This window comes from Tamandua tetradactyla, chromosome 1 (genome assembly GCF_023851605.1).
Source record: "Tamandua tetradactyla isolate mTamTet1 chromosome 1, mTamTet1.pri, whole genome shotgun sequence".
Lineage (NCBI taxonomy): Eukaryota > Metazoa > Chordata > Mammalia > Pilosa > Myrmecophagidae > Tamandua > Tamandua tetradactyla.
This window is the reverse complement of record NC_135327.1, coordinates 145905751-145924845: the sequence shown is the minus strand read 5'-3', so window position 1 is coordinate 145924845 and position 19095 is coordinate 145905751. Positions and strand designations below refer to the sequence as shown.

General features: G+C 35.0%; 1 protein-coding gene across 1 annotated transcript in view; it reads right to left on the bottom strand.

The window, feature by feature from the left end:
• Positions 1 to 294: 294 nt before the first annotated feature.
• Positions 295 to 19095, bottom strand: part of PRKAR2B (protein kinase cAMP-dependent type II regulatory subunit beta) — a 117948-nt gene continuing 99147 nt past the window's right edge. Inside the window, exons 5-11 of the mRNA XM_077164235.1 lie at positions 15751 to 15857; positions 12587 to 12740; positions 10349 to 10450; positions 8296 to 8370; positions 4914 to 4979; positions 4639 to 4777; positions 295 to 595 (exon numbers count right to left, since the gene is read on the bottom strand). Coding sequence (XP_077020350.1) covers positions 462 to 595; positions 4639 to 4777; positions 4914 to 4979; positions 8296 to 8370; positions 10349 to 10450; positions 12587 to 12740; positions 15751 to 15857 — 777 coding nt within the window. The 3' untranslated portion in view covers positions 295 to 461. The remainder of the gene's footprint in view (positions 596 to 4638; positions 4778 to 4913; positions 4980 to 8295; positions 8371 to 10348; positions 10451 to 12586; positions 12741 to 15750; positions 15858 to 19095) is intronic.

The following is a 19095-nucleotide window of genomic DNA, read 5'->3' as shown; positions in this document are numbered from 1 at the left end:
ATATATAATGAGCTGTAAAAAGAATGTGATGCCATGCTGTACAGCATGATTCACTGCCAAGTTCCTCTTACATGGGTCTGGTTGCTAACATGGTATCACGCTGAATAAGTCAAAATGAACACATCTTATTTGCCTTTAATAAAAGCCTTTAATTATCCTCTTAAACACTGATCCTTTCATTATATTATAATCATTTGAATAAACTTTCAGTCAAATTGTGGAGTAGAAAGTTATATATATCAGCATGTCAATTTTTTTCATGATCTGATCTTTAGAAAGTGATATTAAAGCCTATTGACTATTAAATCACTACTGTGTTTACTGATACAATGTAAATGTAAAAAAGGAAAAAAACCTGAAATCACAGAAAATGCTTGGCATCTACACAAACACATTCTCAGTGGACTAACCACTACTGTGTAATTTTGTCACTACAGATCTTCTTGTTCCATACTTTTGCTTCATGCAGTGGGTTCAACAATATCCATGTTTGTTCCAAATAGGGCAACTAACTGTTCTTCATAGGTGGCGATATTCCTTTTCATAATTTCCATGCAAGGTCCCAAAAGCCTTTCAAATGCTTGCACATCCATGGCTAAGAAAAGGGGAGAATGGAAAAAAAAAATGACATTAATGCAAATCTTCAGAATTTTAGGTCATTTATGATAACATTCTGCCTATATCAATAATGCAATGGTATTTTAAGGTAAAATATAAAATACAAGAAAAAAGCATAAAGATAACATTCCACTTTAAAAAGGAAGTAGTCAGGTCCTTCTCAGGCCATGCTCTGATGTGCAATGCTAGGTTAAGTAGGAGGTTCCTGGACAGACTGAGGACAGAATGGTAAGGCTTTGGAATTAAAAAAATAAATTTGCTTTGATGTTTTCACTGTAGGCTTACAAACTCATCAAAGGCAAAGGAAATGTGTTCTACCTTGGTTTTAGTTCTCAGGATTTAAATGGCATGTTGTGAAGGTCAAATGTTACCTTTTTATAATTTTTACTGTTTATACTGTCCAGTTAATTCAAAATGGTGCCTCAGATAATATTTTTGTCCAGTTAGACAGGGTACATGCTCTTATGTCCTTTGTTTACCTATCTCCTGCATTTCAAAACTTAATTTACGACATAACACATGGAAAAAACAATCACATACTTTTTAACCCTGAAATGTAAATTAAAGTGCATCTTTTTTGCTTTTCAAATTTGCCATGTTAAAAATGAGTGTTCACAAGAGTAAGAGAAATGGACATTTTGCACTGCAAGTAGCAATGTAAATTGGTACAAATTAACATTTTAAAGCAATGTGGCAAACTATAACAAGTCATTTAAAAATGCTCTGGGTAACAGAGCATCTTTTTTCTCAATTTCATTTATTTCTGCTCTAACCTTTGTTATGGCTTTCTTGCTTTGGGATTAGTTTGCTTTTCTTTTTCTAGTTCCTTCAGGTATGCTAAGTTAGGGTCTTTGATTTAAGCTCTTTCTTTTTTTCATGTAGGCATTTTGGGCTATACATTTCCCACTCAGCACTGCCTTCGCTGCATCCTATAAGTTTTGCTATGTTGTGTTCTTGTGTTCATTTGTCTCGAGATATTTACTGATTTCTCCTGCAATTTCTTCTTTGACTCACTGTTTATTTAAGGCTATGTGGTTTAACCTCTATATATCTGTAAATTTTCCAGTTTTCTGCCTGTAACTTTATTTCCTTCTGGTCAAAGTAAGTGCTTTGTATAATTTCAGTCTTTTTAAAGTTACTGAGATTTATTTTAAAGTTACCTAAGATTCAACAGGTGGTCTATCCTGAAGAATGATCCATGGGCAGTTGAAAAGAATGTATGTACTGTTGTTTTGGGATACACTGTTCTGAATTATCACATTATCCAAGTTGTCTGTTTCCTTATTGATCCTGTCTAGATGTTGATAAGAGTGGTGTATTGACATCTCCAACTGTTACTGTAGAGACATCTATTTCTCCCTTCAATTTTGTCAGTGTTGGCCTCATGTATTTTGGGGCATTCTGGTTAGGTTCATATATACTCAAGAATATTATTTATTTTTGGTAGATTGCCCCTTTTATTAATATATAGCATCCTTATTTATGTCTTATAATAGGTTTACATTTAAAGTCTATCTTGTCCAATAGTAGCTCTTTTATGGTTATTATTTAAGTGGAATATATTTTTCCAACCTGTAATGTTCAACCTGTTTGTGTCCTCAGATCTAAGGTAAGTCTCTTTAGACAATATAGAGGTGGATAATATTTTTATCCTTTCTGTCAATCTTAGTCTTTTCATTGGAGAGTTTAATGTACAAACATTCAGTGTTATTACTGTAAAGGCAGCAAGCACTTCAACCCTTTTATCCTTTGGTTTTTATGTATCATATCTTTTGTGTGTGTCTCTTTTTACCCTTTTCTGATAATTTTCATCTCTACTCTTTCCTCCAAGCCTCAAGCCTCTTTCTCCTTTCTTTACCTTTTAGGCTGCAAAACTTCCTATAATATTTTTTTATAAGACAGGTCCCTTGTTAACAAATTCTGCTTCTGTTTATCTATGAGTGTTTTAAATATTTTTTTTTTGAAGGACAGTTTGCCAGATAAAGAATTCCTGGCTGGCAGTTCTTCCTTTTCAGTACCTATAATATATCATACTACTGCTTTCTTGGCTCTATGGTTTCTGATGAGAAATTAGCATTTAATCTTATTCTTGTTCCCTTTTATGTGTCAAATCACTTTCCTCTTGATGCCTTCAGGATTCTCTGTTTATCTTCAGCATTTCATAATCTGATTAGTATATTTCTCAGAGTAGGTTTATTAGGATTTATTCTGTTTGGAGTTTGTCATGCTCCTTGGACATATATATTTATGCCTTACATAACAATTAGGAAATTTTCAGCCATTATTTTTTCAAATATTCTTTCTGCCCTTTTACACTTCTCCTTCTGGATGCTCATGACATGTAGTTTGCATGGTTTGTGCTGTTACTCAATTCACCGAGACCCTGCTCCATGTTTTTCCATTCTTGATCTGTTCTTCTGTCTATAAGATTTTGACTATCCTATCTTCTAGTTCACTAATTCTTTCTTATGCATGTTCAAATATGCTACTCTATTCCTTCAGTGAATTTTTAATCTCTTCTGTTGTGCCTTTCATTCCCAGGAGTTCTGTTATGTTTCTTTTCATATTCTCAAATTCTTTGTGCTCATCCAGTCTCTTAGTATCTTTATCTCTTTAGCCATATTTTCCCTCACTTCCTTGAATTCATTTAGCAGGTTTGTTTGAACATCCTTGGTTAGTTCCAAATTCTGTGTCTCCTCCAAAGTTTGAATTTATTCCTTTGTTTGGGCCATATTTTCCTGTTTCTTAGTATGGCTTTTAATTTTTTACTGGTTTCTAGGCATCTGATTATCTTGATGAGTTTATTTATTCTGAAGGTCAGTCAGTTTCTCTCTCTCTTCTTGTCTAGGGTTTTCTTGTTGATTGGCTTTATGTTAAGGTTCTTCTTTGATACATGGTTCCACTTATTCTAGATCTTTAGAACAGGCTGTGTTTAACTGATCAGACTTATTTAGTTCTTCATCTGATTCTTTCCCTGAGTACACAGTACATTTTTAAAAATTGCACTGTTTGTGCAATTGTTTCACTCCCAGGAGAAATTTATCTTTCCCCTATTCTTTGTCTGCAATCTTGATCTGTTCTGTTTATTTTTATTTTGCCTCTATAATTTTTTTTTAACTCTCCTTTCATTGCCTCTAGCTGCTTTTGTCTGGGGGCAAATTCTTGGAGGAGGGTCACCTTGGAGAGGACTTTCCTAAGTCAGTATTTCCCAGCCAAACCAGGGCCCGGGACCCATGAAGGGAGCACAGACCAGTTCCAAAGAGTCCTGGGGAGAGGATCAAGAAACCTGCCCTTTTTGATGGTTCCCCAAAGCTGTGCTTTCCTGGTCTGCCTAGCTGATGGTGCTCTTCAGCACACTGTTTTCTACAGCCCAAGAGAGGCCCTGTATCTTCATCCACATCCTTCACCCCTCTTAGGGGCAGGGTTGAAAAAAAGGCTGTGATGGACCCTCACTAGGGTAGGCTAAAACAGCGTTTTAGAGTCAGGACCTAACAATCTAAATTTGCTGATCAAAAACTGATCAGTACTCAGCTGTGCTTCCCTGTTCTTAGGGAAGAGGCTTCAACATCCCTCTCCATCTGCAGCAGCCAGTCAGGGACTGAATCTCAGGCAGCACATCTGGAGAGTCAGGGATGGGTACCAAATGGCAACCAAAGAGCAAGGCAGTCTTTTTACTATAGTTTCTCAGACTCTTCTTCCTACTCAGCCCTGGATGCTGTCTTGTGCTTCCCTAGGCTCCAGAGCCCCAGAACAGTTGTTTCAGACACTTTCTAGTTTCTGCCTGCCCACTAGCTGTTTTTGTATGTGGAGTGGGTCCTGCAGCTCCCTACTTTGCCATCTTCCCCAAGAGTGAATGATTCTCCAAGTTCCCAAATTTATTTTATAATGCAATGCATCTATCTCAACCTTGTTAGCATATTTTGTGGGGACCATAAAACTTGTGAACCCAATGAAATGATCCATAAAGTACAAACATAATAATTTCAATGGAGAATATATGCCAACTTTTGCAATTCCTACCTAGACATTTGACAGTCCCAATGGCATGTGCAGAAGCTGCTCGTGGTTTATTTGTTACCAGGGCAAGTTCTCCAAAATACTGTCCCCGAGAACATCGAGCGATTTCTACTGCATCATTCTCTTCCACTTCTGCTTTTCCCTAACAAGGTAATTAAAAATGTTAACTTTTATTCAGCATGTGAAAATTAAAATAACTGTATCCTATACATAAAAAAGAAAATCTAGAGTATTTCTTGCTAATATTATATGGACTTTTAGGACTTAAGAATGCTTACCTTCCTTTTCATAGTAATTTTCACTTCTCCAGATTCTACAATGAAAAAAGAATCAGCCAAATCTCCCTATCAGAATAAAAACAAAAGGTGAAATGCAGTACATGACAGCAATACTGTTGCCTATCATACCCCTGAAATCAGTCCAATCCCAATGTACAGATGATGTGCCTCAAAAGTGAAACCTCTAAACCTCTTCTGGGTATTTATGCTTTCCATCTAGACATTTGGACCATAAAGAGATGTTCATAACATCATTAATTATCATTGCTATGTTTGAGTCATTAATCCAGGAAAGGAGCATATCTATTTCAATTTTTTTTTTTTTTGCATGGGCACACTGGGAATTGAACCCAGGTCTCCAGCATGGCAGGCGATAACTCTGCCTGCTGAGCCACTGTAGCCAGCCCAAAGAAGCTTATCTAATTCCCAATCCCTTGAGCTAACCAGGACTCTCCCGTTTCATAAAAATTTTAAAAAAACAAACTAAAATTGAGACCCCATAGGAAATAAAGGGCTATCTCAAATTCTAAAGTGAGAAGTTACTATGGATAACTACATAGTATTGGTGTCATCGGTAATCTGTAATATTATTTGAAGTAACACCTCCTACCACAAGATTTCTGCCAAAATATAAACAACCAGATAAGAAAAATATAGTAAATAACTCTGGGGTAAGAACTTCACTGAATTTCACCAAATTTTAGCCTGGATAATAGTACATATAGTTAGAAACAGCAACAATGCTGTGTCCGCCCCCCCTCCCCCCAGCAGTATCTTTATCAGTCTACTGGGAAACTCAGGCTGATGACACAGCTGATCCTGTACTCTTGGAGAGAAGTGATAATGTAGGCTTCCTGTGTCCTTATAATATAATGAACATTAATGTGGCAATCTAAGGTAACCATCTACTCACAAAGAGGGGGAAAAAATCCAGACTTTGTAGGGCCCGACTTTTTAGGAAGTGGTAGATGTAAAAACCTTCACATTTTTAGTGCAGTTAGCTAGGGGCCAAACTCTAAGACTCCAGGCTACCGGCAGTTCATCTAAAGGCTTCTAAAAGACCTTTTGGAAAAGTCCTATAGTATTGCCATTTCTAATCACGTACCTTTTTCCTTAACTTTGGCTTGATTTCCCACTATGCCTTCTGAATTATACAAGTACAATATGGGAGATAAAACCCAGATACTGACTTCTCTGAATCTCTCAAACTGAAAAAACTTAGGTTTTTCAAAACTCTTCAGTACAATTCAAGAAATTTAGTATCACATTACATCGCACAAAAAATGTTGAATCTAAGTTTATATAATATAGTTAAATATATACAAGTATATTTACAATTACTTAAAAGACAACTAATATCTAAAAAATATATTTGTAAACCCTAAGTTTAACAGTATCTATTTACCATTACCTTTATATCAGGTTTTCATAAGAAATCCACGTCAAATTTTCAAGTGTTTTGAGTCATAACAGATATATCAACTGCTATGTAGTTTTTTTGTTTTGTTTTGTTTTCAGATTTTAAAATGTGCTCTAACTCCCTGTAAAGCTGATAAAATCTGATAAGATCTGTGAATTGTACCAATCTCAATTTCCTGCTTTTGATACTGGCCTTAGTAATGTACACTTTCATCACTGAGAGAAACTGGGTGAAGGGTACATGAGACTATTTTTGCAATTTTCTGTGAGTTTATAATTATTTCAAAATGAAAAGCCAAAAATCACTTTCAAAATGCTCCATACTACATTTTTATAGTAGAACTTTAACCTTCTTCTACCATCCTTGTTCTCCAACTTGAGTTCACGTCTTCTTAATCCCCAACTGCTCTAACCATATATATATAATTTTAAATGACACATAAATAGATTTACTTGTTTACCTTCTAAAACAATTATCCTTTCCTCAGCCTTACAGTTCTTAAAATTTCTTTCACACACATCAAGGGAAAAAAATTTAGATAAGGAGTATAATCTTGTGATACAGAATCTATTCTATTAAAAATCAATTAAAGTCATTAGCTCAATTCTGAAAAAATATAATTATGAAATAAGGGTCTATCACCTGCATGCATTATCTGTGAACTTCAACTGTCATAACGAATCCCACCTCTTGGTAGCCATATTCTAACTGAGATATACAATACTATTGGTTCCAGCTGAGATCTGGGAAGAACATCAAGGGTTAAATAACATGTTGTCCCACTTTTAGTGCCTGGAAGCTGATACTGTATAGTGTATGTATAAGCTGATACTGTAAAATTAACTTCTTAATTTTATCAAGAAGCAGCCTCAGGAGGTTCCTTCATGAGCTCCTGATGATGTAGAACTCTACAGTACCTTCCAATGCACCTTTTGAGTCCTCATTAATTTCACTGAATACTTGCCTGTTTTATCATCTTATAAATGACAGCTTTTCTTTTTTTAACTTTTTGTTGTATTGTATAATATATATAAAAGGAAAGAAATAAAAAAGCAATAGTTTTCAAAACAATCTTCAACAAATATTACAGAACAGGTCCCAGAATTTGTTATGGGCTACCATACCATCATCTCAGATTTTTCCTTCTAGCTGCTCCAGAATATAGGAGGCTAGAAGGAGCAAATATTTTTTTATTACCACAATCGACTTTTTTCTTTCTTTTTTTGTGATAACTAACATATATATATATAAAAGCAATAAATTTCAAAGCACAGTACCACAATTAGTTGTAGAACATATTTCAGAGTTTGGCATGGGTTACAATTCTACAATTTTAGGTTTTAACTTCTAGCTGCTCTAAGATGCTGAAGACTAAAAGAAATATCAATTTAATGATTCAGCAATCATATTCATTTATTAAATCCTATCCTCTCTGTATAACTCTACCATCACCTATGATCTTTCTATCCCTCTCTTTAGGGTTGTTTGGGTTATGGCCATTCTAACTTTTTCATGTTGGAAGGGTCTGTCACTAATATGGGGTAGGGAGATAGAACTATCTGATGTTCTGGAGAGGCTGGGCACTCTAGGTTGCAGGATTTATCTGGTCCAGACACACATCTGGAGGTTGTAGGTTTCTGGAAAGTTACACTAATAAATCACATCTTATTTTTTGTATGCATATGAATTTCATGTCACATACGAATATAAGATTATGCAGAAAGCCATTTAATGTGCTTAATGCATATTTATTAGGTGCTAATTATGTAAACAAAATATTTTAATGGTTTACTGGCTATAAATTAACTGTTTTTAACAGGTCATTTGGTAAAATTAATACTTATTTAATCCATCACTGCATACTAATTATAGAACTAAATATGAAATAATTTTCAAGATTTAGAGTATATGAAAACCTTTTAAAATATAACCCCAAACTGAATCACATAAAAAGTACTATACCTGAGCAATGATTTGTTCTCCATCATTGTATACTTTTGTGCCTATTACATCTACCACTTTCAGGCGTTCTGAAACCTACAAAGGAAAAAAAGCAAATTAAATAGAAACAAACTATTTGGGTAATCTTATCTATTTCACAGGTTGAAAATTGGCAGTCTATAGGCCAAATAAGTCAAAACAGTGTGTGTCTGCATTGTATGTGTTTATCATATTAAATCTTAGCATTTAAAAATAAATAAGCAGGGCAGGCCATGGTGGCTCAGCAGGCAGAGTTCTCACCTGCCATGTCGGAGACCCAGGTTCAATTCCTGGTACCTGCCCTTGCAAAAAAATAATAATAATAAAATAAAACAAGCAAATTTCTCATGAAAGTTTGGATTTCCAGCTTCTCTTGAAAAAAATCAGAAGACTCATCAATACTGGATCCATATTTCTACATGAAGCACATGTTCTCCAGTTTATCAAAGTCCCTTCCTGACTTGCTCTTCCTCTTTATGCTACTTGCCTAGGTCTGAAGGAATTTAAATTTTCAACCCCTGATCTATTTTTATTTAAAGAGATAGGCTGTTGGAGAAGATCAGCTGCCTAGCATGCATTCTGTAAAATGGCCAAAATTTCTACCAGTCATAAACTGAAAATCCAACAAAGAGGTATGACATTTGCTGCTTTATAAGACATTGTGCATATGTGTAAGCTCCTATTCAGTTGCTCTCAAAGGATTTCAAATATGAGACTACAATATCTAGAGAAACATTCAGTTTAACATAAAATATGGAAAGTAAAGTTGTTTAGGGTAATAACAATTCATTCTCTGTTTCATAAAACTGTATCTTCAAAGAGTAAAAACATAATAGCTGGTCTCACTGAGAAGGCATCCAGGCCAAGACCTGAAGAAGATGAGTGAGCCATGGGGATATGCAGGAGGACATTACAGACAGACAGTAAGTTCAAGGCTTCTGAAGTAGACAAGGGCCTGGCATGTTTGAGGAACATCAAGGAGACTAGTGTGTATGGAGTGGAATGATAAACAGAGAGCAGAAGAATGGGTCAGAGGGGTAAGCAGGGGCTTGTAGGTCCTGTAAGAACAGTTTTAAACTAAAGAGTGATATGGTCTTGGGTTTTTAAAGGGTAATTCTGGCTGCCACAATCAGCCAGATGCAAGGTAATAGTGATTTTGATGAGGTGATAGAAGAAAAATTGGTGAGAAATGATTAGACATGATATTTTCTGAAGATAAAAGACATATGATTGCTAAAAGAATGGATGTAGGCAGGTGAAAAAGAGGAGTCAGTCTACCTACAAGTTGCCTGAGCAACTAGAAGGAAAAGTTACCATCAACTAAGATGGGGAAGATAGGTAGGAGTAAACTTGGATGTGTTCGGTTTAAGGTGTCTATTAAGACATCTGAGAGAAATGTCAAATAGGCAGTTGGATAAATCAGTAAGAAATTCAAGGAAGGGCTCTGCCTGGTGATGTCAATGTAGGAGGCATCAGTATAAAGATGATATTTAAAGCTATGGGTTTTGACAAGTTCACTAAGTGCACAGGTGTGGACTGAATAGAAAACTGAGATTTGAACATCAATTTTAAGAGGAAGGGAGAAGAGGACAACTGAGAAGGACAGTGAGGACATTGTGAATTTAGATAACTCCTCCTTGTAAAGGTACAGTTAGTGTCTATTGCCTGCATTTATGTGATTAAGACTGTGTTTAGATAAAAACCACAAATAAGTGTGCTACAGCTGCTGGGTAAGAGTCTATGTACATGTAAACAACAAGGAAATGCAATTATAAGTAGTAAAATAAATACTGAGTTATAAAAATTAACAGCATAATTTGATCTTTTAAAATGAAAATTAGAGAGTGGGCCACGGTGGCTTAGCAGGTAGAGTTCTCCCCTGCCATGCCAGAGACCCAGGTTTAATTCCTGGTGCCTGCCCATGTAAAAAAAAAAAAAAAAAAAGATTTCATTTAAAGAACTTTTCTGTAGAACTAAATATTCCTACGAAAAGGTTAATTTTTAAAATAAATTACAAGCATAAACATATACTTACCTCCAAAGATTTAAGGAATGGCAGTGACTCAATAAAGCTTTCATACATTTTTCTCTTTTTGGCATTATTTTTTACAATTATTCTCCTAAAGGTTACCCTGTCCTAAAAGCAGAATATCAAAATACAAAGGTGATTAAGTGGTAGGATTTTATGGGAAGGATATATCTGCTTGAACACATAAGCTTTATTTATTCCCTACAAGGAACAAACAACTGAAGTTTCAAAATAAATGATTCATATATTTTTAAGGCAACTCGTTTCAGATTTTGTTCTTTCGGCACAAAATACAATATAGAACAATTTAGAATTATTCTTTTCTTTTTTTTTTTTTTTTTTTTACAATGGAATTACCGGTTTATTTAGAACAGAGATCTGACCAACAGGTAACTGGGCTAAACCCACAAGGAGGCACTGTAGCACCATTTAAAAATATATATGCTACTAGTTCTTTTATTGTGGATGGCAGCCCTAGAGGATCATAAACTCAATTCTGTGGGATATGCCCAGCATTTTTATAAAAAATAAAGTAGAACAGAAAAATTTTGAATGTGTCCCTTGTAGTAAAATACTGTTTGGTTAAATAATTACTTCAATTATAAACAGAGAGACACACACACACAAACATATGCTCATGATGTTTCTTTGTTTTTTAATACTAGTTGCAGTAAAAAACATGAAAAACACTATTAGAAAAAATTTTAATACAAAATGATAGTGTGAGAGATCTTAAGAGATTATTTACTCCAGGTACCCTGTCACATTCACATTATGACACAGTTTTCTTTTTAAAAATGTGATGACACAAAGAAACTACAACTTTTTTAAGATCTAATTCCAGTGTTTATCACACAATATAAATTTTTTCTATTTATGTTTATATTATATGACCTCAAAGATGCTAAACACAATTGAAAAACTAGAGAAATCTTTAAGGATAACGCCTCAAAAAGTTATTTTCCTACTTATTTTGTTTCTCAAATATTCTTATAAAATATTCTTTTAATTCTTAAATTAGAGCCTCCAAATTTATGCTAGTTTATTACCACTTAGTAGTGGCGATGTTTGGACTCTTTGTTCTCTTAGTAAGTAAAAAAAGAGAAAAATTTACAGGATAATTACCAAAATATTCAAATCATTTCCAAACCTGCTTCTGAATCAGAATCAAATGTACTGTTTAAAAAAAAAAGAGGGGGCTAGGGGGGCAGATTCCAAGGTCCCTGACCTTAATGACTCAAAATCTCTGCCTATAGGGTACAATAATCCATAATTCATAAAGGAGCTCCCCAACTGATTCTGATATATAATCAGGTTTGGAAACCAGTTGCAACACTTTTTTTATGAGTAAGAGTTTACCATAAAACAGATTAAGACTAGAAATAATTGAGATTTAGAAATCAACCATAATGAGCACTGTTTCTCCGGAATAATTTTCCATTAGTGGCCCATCCCTTCACATCCACTGTGACATATAAAGTCCAGAAAGTACCATTTCAAGTGCTTTCATCTTAGTCATTTTTATAATCTCCTCTCTGAATCATCAAGCCTGCAGATCATTCACTCCCCCCTAAGGTAACCGTGACCAAATACTATGTACAAAGTTAGACTATTCTGTAAAGGAATTTTCTCTTGGGATATGTTTATCTTTACACACTTACATGACAGAGCTTCAATCTGTTAACTTTAAGAGAGAAAAAAAAGTTTTCCACTCTCCTTTCCCTGAGAAGAGGCTAGTAACACAAATTGCTCCTAAAAAATATTTCATAGCTGTATCAAGCATGCCCAAGGAGGAGGCTTCCTTCCTATGTGACAATCTGAATTTGCCTTGCAAGGCAACCCCACTAGGACGATTCAATTTGTAAATGACACTTTCCTTAATTATGGTATACTCGAGTTTTTTTTTCACTGGTTTGTTGACATGCATACACTTTCTGTAGGCTGAGTCTGCTCTAGTTTGGTGTTTTTACTTTGTTGGCTTTAGGATCTTTGTCCTTAAAAACACTTTGATGAATTTCCATCTACCTGGAAAAATTTTAAAAACTACATGTCAATCTTTCCCTAAGTCAGTGCTACTTTCTAAAATGTGGTCTGAGTACCACCAGCACTAGCATCACCCAGGACCTTATGAGAAATGCAGAATTCATCCCAAATACACCCACCTATAAAATTAAAATAGTGCATCTACCTGGCTGTTTTCCTAATCTATTAAAGAACATTCAAGTCAAATAAATTTCTACTCACCAATCCCCACAGAGCACCAGGAGAGGTAGCCGTGATTGTAGCTGCTCTGGGTGTATTGTACATTAAGGCCAGTTCGCCAAAGCTCCCACGATTATCATAGTTACCAACACATCTTCCGACACCATCACATTTTACATAAATGTCAAATGTTCCTCTGTTGAACATATGTAAATGAAAGGTAAAAGTAATTTAAGTAAAATTCCATTACAATCAAGCATTATTTTAGATGAGGATGCTATGCAATAAAATCTTATCTCCAGACTTTCGTACACCTCTAATGACAGCAAGTAATAAAAGGGCATCAAAATGTGCCAGAAATACCATCCGTTCCAGACAAGCATGAAGAGACCACATTCATGCATGAATAGATCAACTAGACTAAGTTAAGGGCATACATACTCTGCGGAGAAAATAAGACTAAACAATAAAACTTTACAATAATAAAATAATTGATAAAAATATAATTAAGAATACAACCAAATAGTATCTGCATCCACCAAAAAACATCTGGAGAAATGTATATCAAACTGCTGACAGTGGTTAGCTCTGGGGTCAGGATGGGGTCAGGACAGGGAGGGGTTCCAGGGACAGCTACTAAGTTAAAGAGCATTTGTTTCTAAAATGAACATGTCCTATTACTCTTGTGACCAGAAATAAAGATACATTTTAAAGAATATAGCTTGAACATTTGTCAGCCACTACTCTACAATACTAAGGTCCTTTATAACCTAAAGCAAGTGTTAGCAAACTGAGGTCCACAGACTGGCTGCCTGCTTTCGTAAATAAAATTACTGGAACCCAACATTCATTTGTTTATGCACCATTAAGGCTATTTTTTGCTACACTAGAAAAGCTGAGTAGCTGTGACAGAGAACATGTGGCCCCAAAAGCCCAAAATATTTTACTTTCTGGCTTTTAAAAAAAAAAGTTTGCAGACCCCAGATCAAAAGCTTAAAAAAAAAAAAAGCAGATATTCAGACTAAATCTCTAATTCTGGTCCTTTAGTCATTTTCCTGTGCTTATCTTTTAATCTGTTCTTTTTCTAGGCAAATAAGACTCAATTAGGGTGGGCAACAGTGGCTCTGTGGCAGAGTTCTTGCCTGCTGTGCCGGAGACCCAGGTTCGATTTCTGGTGCCTGCCCCATGTAAAAAAAAAAGACTCAATTATATATCACTGCCCTACATATTACCCAGACCCTATATTTATATAAACTATATTCTTCGTGTGGAGGACTGTCTTTCCACATACTGTATTTTATCAGAGAGAACATGATTTCAAGGTCTGCCGAAGCACCTGTGAGGGTAGAGAGGAGAAATCCTTAGGCTTTATTCTGTGGTTAAATCCTAACAAAAGACAAAAAAGGTGGTGGTGGGATGGAGGGTTGGCATAAAGGGAACAGCTTTTAAGAGTGTTAAAAGATTAAGAATGGAGTAAAGAAAAACAACAGAAAATGGGCAAAAGGTACTAACAAATAAGGAAGAGAATAATGGGTTTTAATGTAAGTCATGGATAGATCCACTGTTTCAAGGATACCTTCTAGAATTTGTTCCATGAATAATTATTTTTCAAGTATAGACTATCTCTTCTATATACACTTTCTCTTCTATATAAAGTCTTTTGCACTAAAACTGTTTTCTACGTTTACTATTTTGAATAGAACAAGTTATACAATAAATGTGCTGATGAGAAGTAAATCAAGCTACCAGTCCATTTGAAAATACATCAGTCTAAAATCTGCTATAATATTGTATGAGGCTTTTTCATGTAGCTTTCTTTCCAGATAATGCAAGACCTCAGGCAGTATGGAACCCACGCTACACCAAGCATCTGGCAACCTGAACTGCGTCACATCACTTCTGTGTGCTTGAATCTTTTCTCATCTGTCAAATGGGTGATTAGGATCTAACTGAAAGGGAATGTACTACATACTAATGTAAGGCACTTTTTACAATCAAAATACCTGCTAAAAGAAAATACAGTTAAACAGCTTAATGAATTTCTGAAATGTTTAAATTATGAAAGCTGTTAATAATACCAAAATTATGACTTTGAATTATATATAAGATAACTAGTTTTATTCTATTCTAAAGTCACAGAATATATTCTGGTCCTGTCTAGTGCCTTGGTGATAGAGCTATGGGTCACCATAGGGATGCGAGAATGGAGGAATCAGTGAAAGCCCTTCACTACTCCAGGAAAAACAATTCAGGAGCATAATGATGCATTAAAAATACCACCCAGAGATCCAAGATCAAGAATGAGGTCTCAGAGCCAAAACAGATATAATTTTCAGGAAGCCCTCTGAGTTGCACACAGTTCTATCCAGAGAGGCAAATACAATCCAATAAAACAGGCTAGGAGATGTTTTGTGTTTTACCCAAAATGGGAAGGAGTGATGATACCAAGTGTTTGATAAATACTTCACCATCATTTTATAAAAGTTAAAAAATAAAGACAATTTAGATGACTGCTCCCCTATTACATTTTAGGACTCTTTCCTAATTATCATTTAAAGTAGCATTTTGATGAGGCAGAACACAACTTACTTTTTCTGAAATGAGATATCTGAATTTTTTTCTGAAATTAGCTTCTTATACATTCTTATGTAAATGAAACAATTTATTAAAAAATTTTAAAGACAAATGTAATAATGCAAAATAATTTCTCAAAGGATGCACGAACTACTCTCGCTACTAAGCAGTAGGAAGAGAAACTTTTCATCTTATGCCTCTCTGAACTACCTGCTTTTTTTTTTTAACCAGGAGCATGTTTCACTTTTATATTAATTAAAAAATATGTATTTTAAAAATATGGTTGAATTAGAGAATAATTCAAATAATATCCTAGATTCTGTATAACAATTCTCTTCTGCAATATAACAGGCATCTATTAATATATTAGTTACTCCTCAAACAGAAGTTAGCAAATATGAAAGCTCACAGAAAATGACTAATATTTATAGTTTAAATTAACCAAAAGCAATCAGTTGTTCTATAACGATGCCTCTTGACCTGGTGTGGTTTCACTGTATGTATTCAGAGAGGGTCATGAGGTAATGAGAATAAAGAAGCAACAGCAACTCTCACATATTAATTTACCAGTAGTTATAATAACTTGAGAATTTACAAAAAATGTTCTTTAAATTTCAGAGTACAAAACTTACCTATCAATTACATAAAAGTTGTCACCATCATCACCTTGATCAATTACATGTTCCCCTTCTTTGACCAATTTTTCAAACATGGCATCTAACACTTGAGACATCTGCTCCTATTGTTTAAAAAGATAAGATTTTTACGTTTATCTAGAATATATTTTCTTAAGTAACCATAATAAGCTTTGGATTTCTGTAAACATTCAAAGAAATGGAAATATCATCAAGTCTTATTAGAAAAAATACACGGTGCAGTTATAGTACATCGAATATAACTGAGATGATTACATATTTACTTTCATATTCAGTGTCTCAACAAAAGTAATTATAATTAGTCTATTTCAGAATATCTGCAACTATCACCACTTTAAACATGAAAAAACAACTTCCAAACATCATATACTTTATGGAATATACTCTTATCAACTAAAATGACCAAATTGGCAAGTAACCATCTCGATTTCTTTCAAAGATAGCTGTCCCATTAAAAAAAAAAAATTACGTATATTATTTATAGCTACAGTTGATTTTGAGATTACCTAAATATCTGGAGAATTTAGATCCTGCCTCAAATCTATCTTTTTTGGTTTAGCACCCAAAACAGAACACAACAAAAAAAGAAAAACAATGAAAATGATTATGGCAAAATTCTATCCCTATTCTGTCACTAAGGTTCTCTTTAAGAAACAACCATTTACCTCCCTAGATGTATTAAAACTAAAGGCAGAAACATCATAACTTTTAATGACTACTTAAACTATACAAATTTTATTCTGCTAATGTGAAGTTGACAAGGCTTAAGTATAAACTTCAGCTAATGAGAACAAACTAAGAGGTGAAAGAAACCTTTCTTCAGAACAAATACAGGAGGAAATTAGATGTTCAAATAGAATAAATGGATGGAGAAAAACAGCATGGTGTAATAGTAATAGAAAAGTCAGAAGACTTAGGATGTTCTTGTTCTGTCACTTATTAGCTCTGAACCCCTGGTTAAGTAACTGCAATGGGTATAAAAAGGGTACAACAATAATGAATTGTTATAAAAAATTAAAAAGCTAAAGATAGATCAGAGAAAGAAAACAATGAAGATTACAAGTAGAGAACAGATTAAAGAAACAAAATCTTCTGGATTAAAAGGATGAATGGACCATGTGATTATTTTCCTTTTGAGGCCCCATTAAAATTTTATAGTGGATATGAAGGTTTGAATCCATAGCAACATGAAGTCTAGTCTGAGACGGAGCAAGTGATACATGAGAGATTTCCAGAACAAAGGTTAGTGAAAATGCGATGCAGGGAGCATCCCAGAGAAGCGCAGGCAGGGATAGAGCATCGAGGGGCCAATGGGCCATACAGAGCGCCAAGAAGCTCCAGACTCGGAAACACCTGGTTCAGTTGGGGGTGTGTGTGAGAAATAGCTGAAAACAAGTAAGCTGATATAACATCCCACAATGATCAGCAGGATACCTTCCTTCCAAGTCCCTCTATCCCGTACACAGAAGGCCTAGCAGTCAAGCATCTACTCCAACTCTCCGCAGACATAACATCAGACAGAGTCAGGTTCTAAGGAGAAATGAAACTAATCAGAACTAGAATAGCTCCAGTACACACTGGTGCCCCAGAACAAAGACCTCCACATGCTGGCCTTTAGGGGTTTCCACCTAACACCTGGCTCCCTGGCAGCTCCAACCAAACAGTACATCTGCTGACAGGTCTGCCCTACTTACTCAGAGCTCTAAATCAGTTTTTTATTGCCTCTCTGGTAACCTACAAGACTAAGATAAACAGCAAAATAACATGAGATGAGATAGATACTTCAGAAAACAGTGTAGAGCTTTTAGAAAGTTCTGTCTTGTATACCCAGAGATTTTCAAGATAATATTATAGCCATGAATAAAAAAATAGAAAAAGAACACCTCAGAGAAAATGAACAGTTTGGAAAATTAAAACATGACAGCCAAAATTTTTAAAAAGTACATAAAAGGTTAGAAAGATAAAAAAAAAAAAAACCCTCAAAAGAGATTAAAAAATAAGAGCTACAAAAAGTGATAATAGAGTAAACAACAGACAGAAAATATAGACACATGGAATGAATTTTCCAGAATCTAAAGACACAAGTTTTAGAGCGTAAGGGCTCCCTCAAGTGCCCAGCACAACTGATGACTACAAACATCACACACGAGTATGACATGACATACGTTTAGAACACCAAAGATGAGATTTGCAAAGCTTCCAAAGGGAGGGGGGGCTCAAACATATAAACCAATGCTCAGCTTCTCTCAAAATAAAAAGAGATGCAAATTAAAACTGAAATTTTTTTACCTGTCAGACTCACAAAGATAAAATGTTAGACTAACACACTGTTGGAGACAGTGTGGGAAAAAGGCATTTGCACACCGATTGTTGATGGGAAGGTAAAATGGAATAATCCCTATGGAGGGTAATCTGTCAACACTGAATAAAGATTTCAAATATGTACATCCTTTCATCTTTCTACTTTCTAAGAAATTATTCTACAGATATCTGTGAAATTGTATGTGAACAGGCATTATTCATTGTCGCACCTTAACAGCAGAGATTGGAAACAAGTTAATGTTTATCACCAGGGAACTGGATAAGTAAATTATGATATATCAATACATCAGAATACTCTGATGCTGTAAAAATGAATGTGGAGATATTTAGGCCTCTGTCTTTCAAGGGAGTCAGGGATAAGCAAGAGAACACTCAAAAGAGGGTAATCAAAACATCTGGAAACATGCCATAGGAAGTACAGTTCAGGAAACTGGGAGAATTTAAGTGAGAGAAAAGACTTATATGAGGGTGGGCCACGGTGGCTCAGCAGGTAAGAGTGCTTGCCTGCCAGGCCCGAGGACCTGGGTTCGATTCCCGGTGCCTGCCCATGTAAAAAAAAAAAAGGACTCATATGTGAATACCTCTAGCTATCGTCTGTCACACCTGTGATGTCAGAAGATCCAGACGCCAAAACTGGGACTGCTGGATGGAAGTGTCATGGAGAGTCAAAACAATGTAAAGAACTGTCTAACAGTGATGAGGTTGCTTTGAAAACAGATGAGCTCCTTATCACTAGAGAGTATTCAAATCTAAGTTTTCCATCTTCCACAACGCTCTACAAAGGGCTCGGTGTTTTTTTCAAAATGGGTTCTGTGGAACACAAGGGTTTTATGGAGGGGTTCCTGTGAATGACTGTAAACAGTTGATTGAAATTCTATCCATAAAGTATATTTTAGTCATTAAATATTAAAACTGATGGAAATCAACATGGTCAGATGGGTTTTATATATATACATAACTTCTTTTATTGATATGAAATTCTAATCACATAGAATTAAC